The sequence below is a fragment of the Meles meles genome, chromosome 2 (assembly GCF_922984935.1).
Source record: "Meles meles chromosome 2, mMelMel3.1 paternal haplotype, whole genome shotgun sequence".
Classification (NCBI taxonomy): Eukaryota; Metazoa; Chordata; class Mammalia; order Carnivora; family Mustelidae; genus Meles; species Meles meles.
In genome coordinates, this window is record NC_060067.1 from 91690264 (window position 1) to 91699707 (window position 9444).

General features: G+C 37.8%; 1 protein-coding gene across 1 annotated transcript; it reads left to right on the top strand.

The window, feature by feature from the left end:
• The first annotated feature begins 370 nt into the window (after positions 1 to 370).
• Positions 371 to 8938, top strand: MAD2L1 (mitotic arrest deficient 2 like 1). Its single transcript, XM_045986868.1, has 5 exons — positions 371 to 563; positions 1473 to 1619; positions 4625 to 4745; positions 5712 to 5815; positions 6490 to 8938. The coding sequence occupies exons 1-5, from the start codon at positions 491 to 493 to the stop codon at positions 6660 to 6662; spliced, it is 618 nt and encodes a 205-aa protein (XP_045842824.1). The 5' UTR covers positions 371 to 490; the 3' UTR covers positions 6663 to 8938.
• Positions 8939 to 9444: the final 506 nt, after the last annotated feature.

Consider the following 9444-nt stretch of genomic DNA (forward strand, 5'->3'; position numbering starts at 1 on the left):
TCTTTACTGATTCCCAAAGCATCTAGCAAAAGTTTCAATCGCCGGCTAGGGATCACTGAAGCCACTTAAGATGCAGCTGACGGGCAGTTCATATCACTTTGAAACTAACAAATTGTGCTCCCTGGTCGCTCACTCCGCACGCCTACGAAGCAGCCACTAAAACCAGGTTTCCGCGTCTCGTCCCACAGCCTCGTCTACTAGACCACAACTGTAAGTGCCCAACCAGGGCTCTCGGGAGCTGGACGACCCGGAACGGCGTGACCACGCCCACCCACTGCGCCTGCGTGAGAGGCCGGCTAGGTCAGGAGCACAGAGGACCCACAGGCTTCGCCGCGTGGGGCGGAGCCTAGAGGCTCGTCGCGCCTGCGCGGAGGGCTCGACGGCGTGCTGCGTCGTTACTTTTGAAACGAGTGGCGGGGAACTGGTGTCGAAGTCTCTGCTGTCGCTCTCTGCAGGGTGGAAGCTCACTCCTCCGTCTGTAGGACTGGCCATGGCGCTGCAGCTTTCCCGGGAGCAAGGCATCACCCTGCGCGGGAGCGCCGAGATCGTAGCTGAGTTCTTCTGTAAGTCCTCCTCGCGCAGGCCGGAGGGTGGGGAGAACTGAGGCCAGGCCGCGGGGTAGGCCTGTGGCTCAGCCACGGAGGCGGGGGAAGCGGTGGGGGTGGGGGGTGGGGGGCCACGGAGATGCCTCCAATTAAGCTCTGTTTCAGCCTCCTGCCTGGCGGGAGAATCTAGGAAGAAGCGTATGCAGGCGCCGCCCCCAGACGCGTTGCTAATGGTGGAGCAGGAGGCCTAGGTGCTGCTTAGGCCTGCCTAGCGGCGTAGCCCCTCCACCTGCAGCGTTGCTTTAAACTGCAGATCCTACGCACTTCCCACCACCGCTCCCCAACCCCAGCTTCCGCGACTTAAGACGGAGTACAGCCGGGTGGGACCCATTTATATTTTTGACAACCCCTCGGCCGCGTTTTGATTCCGGTATTGGAGGTGATGGATTCGATTTAGAAAACGCTATTTTGGACTAGGCCACTTGTACCTTCAGATAGACTGGCAGGACTTGTGAGGAGAAAGGCGGGGAAAAGAGAAAAGCTTGCTGAGAGCATTGGAGGAAGCAGTTAATCAGTTGCTAACTCAGATGCAAAAGCCTATTTTACTCCCTCTAACCACATAATCTGAATTGGGGCTTGTAGTAATGAGCTGTAGTACTACTTCGACAGTAGATAAATGCAGTTTGGGGTTTTTCTTTTATTGCCACAGAAATGTAGGTATCGTATTCTCTTACTTAGAAGCAAGATTTTAAGGATGTTTAATGCCACCTTTTACCTACTGTGCTTTCAACAAGATGCCCACAAACACATCTTTAGGCATTTACAGTTTTATACCATTAATGAAACCGCAGCCACATCTGAAAGTATTTTATTTTCCAGAGTTACAGTGTGATAATGACTTTTCTTTAACATTCCTTTTGTTTTCAGCATTTGGCATCAATAGCATTTTGTATCAGCGTGGCATATATCCATCTGAAACCTTCACTAGAGTGCAGAAATATGGACTCACCTTGCTTGTAACAACTGATCCTGAGCTCATAAAATACCTAAATAATGTGGTGGAACAACTGAAAGGTATTTAATTGTTGAAAACCATTTTGAGTTTTGCAGGCCTTTTAGGACCGTGTTTTCTAGCATCTTGGTGGTCATTTTTCAGCTCTGTACAAGAGGTGTAAAACACTACAGTCTCAAATACAGTGATTCTTAATGGGAAGGAAACAGATAATATATAAATTGAAAGAAAGTCCACCCTTCCCATACTGCATTGTGAGTGGGTTGAATATTTTGATGTTAGGAATCTGATACGGCTTCACAGAACTGTCTCCATCCACTCCCTTAGAAATGATTTTTGCAGTTCATGTAGCCAGATAGAACCAAGTTGGAATTTTACGTACTATGGTGGTGTTTATTATTGGAGAAAAATCCACCATATATTTTTAACATGATATATTTTCTGTAGCTGCCTAGAGTTTAAAGCCATCATTACTTTAAGATTAAAAAAATAAATAAAAGTAGATCCAACCTAGGAGCCAAACTTAAAAAAAAAAAAAAGAAAAGAACTACTAAGTAATAGAGCACCTAATAGAGTTTTCTTATTTTTTTGCATATTTCCATTTGTCTTTTTAAAAATCCTGCCTGGAAGTCAGTCAGCCTTTTCTATGTGAACACTCATTGTTTTTGTTTAGCTCAAGAAGTTACTGAATTGAATCAGTACTTGTTTTCCATCTATTTCCCCCCCCCATATTTCTCTCTACTTAGGATTCTCACTTGTAATTATTCTGTGCTGTAGAATATTTCTCCCTAGATCCCCATTTGCTCTTCCAAAACTAGTTCCAAAAAAACACAGTAGTCACCTCTTTTTTTTTTTAATTCGTGAGTCATACATACTTTTTTGTTATCAAGTACTTTATTTTTAAAATTAGATTAATTGTATTTTTATTATCTTCAGGGCTAAATCACCCATACTCATTCATAGGGCTGTATTCAGATTATTTAGCCTGAAACCTGTAAGCAACTAAGAATCTATGTCATCGTAATTTAATGGAGAGGCAAGCCCCACCTAAGCTACTGGTTTTTGGGTTGTCTCCTTTAAGATTGCACTGAGGGGCGCCTGGGTGGCTCAGTGGGGTAAGCCTCTGCCTTCGCTCAAGTCATGATCTCAGGGTCCTGGGATTGAGCAGGGAGTCTGCTTCCTCCTCTCTCTCTGCCTGCCTCTCTGCTTACTTGTGATCTCTCTCTCTGTGTCAAATAAAATCTTTAAAAAAAAAGACTGCACTGAGGATATTTCACTTCAGGTGTATGCAGACCTTCCTTTACAATTTCGCCCTTTTATTTTAGTTAAAATGGAGGAATTACTCTTCTTAGAGGCAAATTGTTCAATCTGTTTGAATCTCCATCCCTCTTGCCTTTTTAAGGACTTCGGTTGTTCTCTGGTATTTTTGACTTCTTTGTTTTGAGTTATTTTCATTAGTTTCATCTGTCTTCAGTTTTAAAAGAAAAAATGTCCACGCATCCCAACCCTTAAGTTGCTACCCAATCTCCTTTTCAGAGCTAAATTGAGAAAAAGTTGATATGTCAAGCGGTAAGCAAAGCTGACAGCCCGTGTCCAGCAAGTGGCCTATTTTTGTACTGCCTGCAAACTAAAAATGTTTTCAGGTTGTTAAAGGGCTCTTTTTTTAAAAGACTCTGCAACAGAGACCTAGGTGGCCCACAAGCCCTAAATATTGTAAAATTGTTTTTATCTCTTTAAAAAAAAAACAAAAACCTGCGGACTCCTGAGTATACTATCCCCATTTCCAAGATTAATTCAGGCCTCATCCTGAGGCCCTTCTCTCACTATAATCTCTCTCTAGATGATCTATGACATGTAGATAGCTTCACTAACAACGTTTGTATAGTTGACTCACAAGCATACATCCAGCCCAGTTCTATCGTGCTCATAGATTTAGTGGCTCCCTTGATATCTTCATGCGGCTATCCCAGTGATACTTGAAAACTAACCTTAAGGGGCTTCTGGCTGGCTCAGTCAGTGGAGCATGCAACTCTTGATATCGGGGTTGTAAGTTCCAGACCCATGTCGGGTGTGGAGATTACTTAAAATCTTAAAACAAAATTTAAGCATCCTCTCCGATTTGCAATCTATTTCTCAATGAATGGATCAACCATCCAACTAATGTTATAAACCAGAAAGCTGGGAGCTATCCCTGAGTCTTTTCTCTTCCTTACTCGTAAGTAATCAGTAAATCTTAACAGTTTTAACCATGAAATCTCTTGAATCTATCTACTGATCTATCTCTACTAGTTTATCCTGTAAGCCTCGTTTCCTCTTGGTTGAATTGCTAATTAATAAACGTCTCTGGATCCCCTCTTTACCTCCACTCTACTTTCCACATCACAGCCAGAAGGATAGTTCTGAAATACAAGTTTAATTTCATCACACCATACTTCAAATACAGTAATGACTTCCCTGGTTCAAGTATTACTTCTTTAATTTGGCCCACATGGGCTTACATGGTCTGATCCATATGTATCCTGCACAAACTGAACTTGTTCATTCTCCCCTTTCTTTCCTGTAGTTGTATTACCCTTCTTTCAATCCTCGGGGCAGATGGTCTTCCCTTTTCAGTATTTAAGACCTGTGCCCTTTTCTGTATCCTTTTGCATATTTAGTGGTATTTATTTGTAAAGCTGAAGTCAAGTGAAAACTCCCTGAGTCAGATTTTCCTGTATTATGCTCTCATTGCATCACATACTGCACTTTATAGCATTTATCACAATTAACAATTTTTACATTTATTAGTGCAGTAGTTAGATTAATAGCCGTATCCTGAATTTTACCTTGGATTAGGGTGTACTGCATGCTCACTACTCTGTCTTCAGCACTCAGTACTATACATCCGGTATAAGTACTGAGAATTCGAAACCAGAGCTAGGTTATTGTGGGACAGGTTTTCTGTACAGGTTGGCGGAGTTCCGAATTACTAGTGGTAGGAATTTGCTGAGGATAGAAAGTGAGACCTGGGAAGAGAGTTGTTTTTTAATGCAGTGAACCAAAAAAGATGCCTTGTTATGTATTGCAGATTGGTTATACAAGTGTTCAGTTCAGAAACTGGTGGTAGTCATCTCAAATATTGAAAGTGGTGAGGTCCTTGAAAGGTGGCAATTTGATATTGAGTGTGACAAGACCGTGAAAGATGACAGGTAAGTATGAAGTAAATTGATTCCACTTTAATAGATTTTTTCCAAAACTGTTTTCTTTTACTAAATGAGTTCTAATTATATTGAACTAGTTTCATGTAAGGTCGTTTGTTTCTAAGTATATTAGATTTGATCTTTAATCTCCTGTGGAGAAGGATTGAGCTCACAAAAGAATTATGCCTATCATGGAGTTTTAACATAACTGCCCTTAGGCTAAATCCATAAATTTCAAACGTCAGTTATTTATGGTGCTATACATAAAGCTACACATGGTATCTATCCTAGGTGGGCCATTTCATGAATTTTGAAAGGTCCTTTTAACCATGAATTATTATCCTAAACTTTTCCCCAGCTTACTGTATTTCATTTAATGCTACAGACTTCCTTAGACACTTCTTAAACTGAAATTTTTAGATCCTCTGGATGGGAAATGCCCATCATTATATGCTAATTTCTAGCATTGTCCTAGGCATGCTTACCTGTAAACTGTCTCTCATAATGTAATGAAGTTTGCTCCTGATGTCTTTGTTCTATTTTAGAAAATGTTTAATTATAAAAATAACTCCATACACAATTAACATATTTGAGGCAATAGGATATTAGACATTTAGGCATTATTAAAAATGCCAAATGATTATACTGATTAAGTATTTTAAATACTACTTGTTATCTTTATGACATGCGGAAGCTTTCTTGACTTGAAGCACTTGGCAGCTTTTCTAGTCATCTTTTAATGACCGGATACTAAGATCAACCCTAAAAAATGATTGGAAGCATAAATGAAATAATAGAGATACATAATGTGCCTACTAGGTTTCTTAAGGATATATGTTTATATTCATGTTAAAAAACTCCTTTTGAATGCCTTACTTATTTGATTTTGGAAGCACTTAATCAGATTAATGATTTTACCAGTGTTTTAAATAACTTGTTAAAAGTTAAAATGAATTAATTTGGTTTCTTTGATAGTGCACCCAGAGAAAAGTCTCAGAAAGCTATCCAAGATGAAATCCGTTCAGTGATCAGACAGATCACAGCTACGGTGACATTTCTGCCATTGCTGGAAGTTTCTTGTAAGTATTCTACAACTTCACTTTGACTTAAATTTGTTGTGGAAAAGACTAAGCTACTACTTTAAGAATTAACGCTTTCGTTAAGTTTTTTCTTAATTATCAATGTCATGTTACATGAATGAGAAAAATGTTATAAAGCTAAAGTAATGCTATTTGCATTTTATTTAGAAGTGTTAAAAAGGAAGGGAATAAAAGTATTCTACAGTAGTCACTCTTGAATATCTTGATGTAATTTATTTTTATTTTCTACACATTTCTATGTTTATAATTAAGACTTATAGCTGTAATTGTGTCTTTTCTTAGTTACTCCTTCATTCATCAGATATATCCTGAATACCTGCAATATGCCATATTGCTGTTCTGGGTACTGGGATAACCAAGTTGTTATCTTTTCTGTGGCTTAGTTTCATGCTGTCTCATGATTAATGATACACTTCCTGCAAATATTTTTAGTGGTTTTTCTCTTTAAAGAAAAAAAAAATCGAGTTTTTCATAAAATAAACTAAAAGGAGTACAGTATGTTTTGTACTAAAATTTCCATTGAGGAAAAGCAGTTAGGTCGAACTAACCTAGCTTTTCTGGCACTATAGGTGGTTCAAATGTGAAAGAGACAGAAAGGGTAGTTGTACTTTTGAAAAAATAATTGTACTTTAATGATCTTATCCCCAATTTAGGTTCATTTGATCTACTGATTTATACAGACAAAGATTTGGTTGTTCCTGAAAAATGGGAAGAGTCGGGACCACAGTTTATTACCAATTCTGAGGAAGTCCGTCTTCGTTCATTTACTACTACAATCCACAAAGTAAATAGCATGGTGGCCTACAAAATTCCTGTCAATGACTGAAGATGAGATAAGGACAGTGATGGTACTTGTAATTCTCAGATGTGGTTTTCCTGAAACCAAGTCAACTATAGTTGATACATTTTGTTTCATTGGTTAATTTTTAGGTGGGGAAAACTTCTGTTGAACTGTGCATAATTGTTCCATTTTTTGGTACCTGTATGACTTTATACAGGGTTGACATAAATTATTGCACATTGTTCAAAAGGGAACTTGCAGATTACATCAGCACTGTTATGTCAATTCCTTTGAAGGTGATAACTGTAGATGGAAAACTATTGCTATAAAGCTAAATGCCTTTGGTCAAGTACCTTGACTCAGAATATAGGTTACAGAGATACTGCAATATAAAAAATACAACAAAAGAAGTCTAAATATTCACAGTCTTTATTTAGATCCTGAAATTATCTATTGATAATCTGTAAGTAATGAAATATTGTTCCTATTGGGTCCTTTTGCCATTCATTTCATTTGTATATTTTCCATATTGAAAACATTTCCAATTATTTGATTTTAATTTATATAATCCATATTGAAAACATTTCCAATTATTTGATTTTAATTTATATAACTTGAACCTACAAAGCTGTGTATATTGCCACTGTTTAAATTCCCGTGATAAAGAACTCTTAAGAATTTTTTTATGTTTTACAAAATCAAGCTTTAAATGATGATGTAATAAAGTTAAAATATGTATGTTTTAAATTTGTCTTAACATATTTTTATATTGGTGTAGTATTAACACAGTTAAATAGTAGGATGGATTCAGTATAGCAAATAATATCTTACGCCTTCCAGGGCTTAAGAATATAGACTTTAAGAAGTCTGAAGGTACTTTCAATTTAATGAACAAGCTTTGATTATACCCCTTTAATCTTATAACTGTGGACTTAAAATTAGCGTCATTCTTTGTATAAAATAATACATGTCATTTGGAATTAATTTGTTTTAGCATACGTTGGCCTGTAGAACTTTTCTATACTCCTAGCCTCATTGCCAGTCTACTTTTCCTTATTTTCCCAAGGTCAGTTGAAGGCAAACTTCTAAAAAGTCTCTTCTGGTCTCTGTTCTAAATTTTTTCTCACTTTTATATAATTACGTGCTTAGTATCAGACACTATACTAAGCTCTTTATATGTATTAACTCATTAATCTTTACTGTCAAGTAAAAACACATAGCCTGTATCCAGTCATTCAAGAATTGCAAAGTGAGCAACTGTTAATGTGCCAAGTAAGGGGATGAATGAAACAGTGTCCTGGCTTTTCTGAAGTTTGAGATAGGAAGGAGAGGAAAATACATGGCAAGCTACCAGAAAGTAACTGCACAGGTTTATCTCATATATATTTGTCTTTGTTATTTCACCTGAATAATCTGATCTCTTTGATCCTGTTGCCTGCTTGTTAAGAATAAAGGGCAATTCTTCTCTCAGTGAAAGACAAGTAGGTACCAATATTTGGTGATAGGTGTAATGAATGCTGTTGTGAAAGAGCCACAGCTCCCTTGAGAATTGAAGCTATCTAATTGAGGTCCACCCACAAGTCTTTTTCGGAAATGGAAATGATGTTGAATTAGGTATGGTCAAGAGTCTGGTTTTCCAGCATAAGATATAGTACAAAGTGGATGCTAATACTGACTTCTGGGCTGTTCATAACCTCTTACCATGAAACATTATGTTGAGAAGGAAAGCAGAAATGGAAGGTCAGTAAAAATATGAAGATAGTTGAAAATCCTGAAACTACTTTTAGGATAAAAGTTTGAAATTCTTTTTAGAAAGAAATTCCAAGGTGCTTTTGGAAATACTGCCTCCGCTAAATGACCAAAAATAATGTGGTTCTTCCCCCAAAAATCTCACCGGTAGAAACTTTCTTAATATATCATTGATAATACTCAAATTTCTGTCATTTATGTTTTTATTCACCAAATTAAATGATTCTAATATTTATCACTTTTAATTTGTAATTTCTAACGTTACTGACTTCTACTGACTTTCCCCCTATATACATTATGTATCAATCAGGAAATATATATACTGAAGTTTAGTAAGAGCCAAGCTATGAGCTTTATTGGTAAAACTCAGTTGAAAAGCTTTGACCTATGGCTCCAACTATACTTGTCTCACCCTCTTTTCCTATACCTTGAAGCTCACCTTAGGGAGATATTTAAACCAATGGGTTCAAGAATTGTGAATGACTGATGAGCACTGGGTGTTATATGTAAGTGATGAATCACTAAATTCTCCTGAAACCAATATTACAGTATATGTTAATTAACTAGAATTTAAATAAAAATTTGGAAGGGAAAAAAAGGCATGCATGACTTACTTCCACACCATGTTAAATCAGAGAAGCCAAGATTCCAAGAGAGTCTGATAGGCCTGGCCTGGACTCTGACTCAGTTTTGCTTATCATAGGTAGAGGAATGAAAACATGTTCCGATTAGGCCTGTCACGATCTGAAATAGAGCCCCAGAAGGGACTGAATCACACTTGGGTCTTCAGGATTCTTCTTGCAGTGTCATCAGTTGGACAGGGAAGTCAAGTCTTCATGGGAATTTTACACAGAGGTATAAATGATCTCATGTATTAGTTGGGTTTTGCTTCATAGGAAACAACCATAGAATAACCATAAGCATTTTTTTTTTCCTGTTAAATGTGGGTTATCTGGGGTGCTTGTTTTATTCTTATGCAAATCTGCAGGTCACATGTCTCATTCTACCATTGTAGGGGAAAAGGCTAGCCAGGACTCTTAAAACTTAGCTTCCACACTTTCACACTGACATTTTGCCC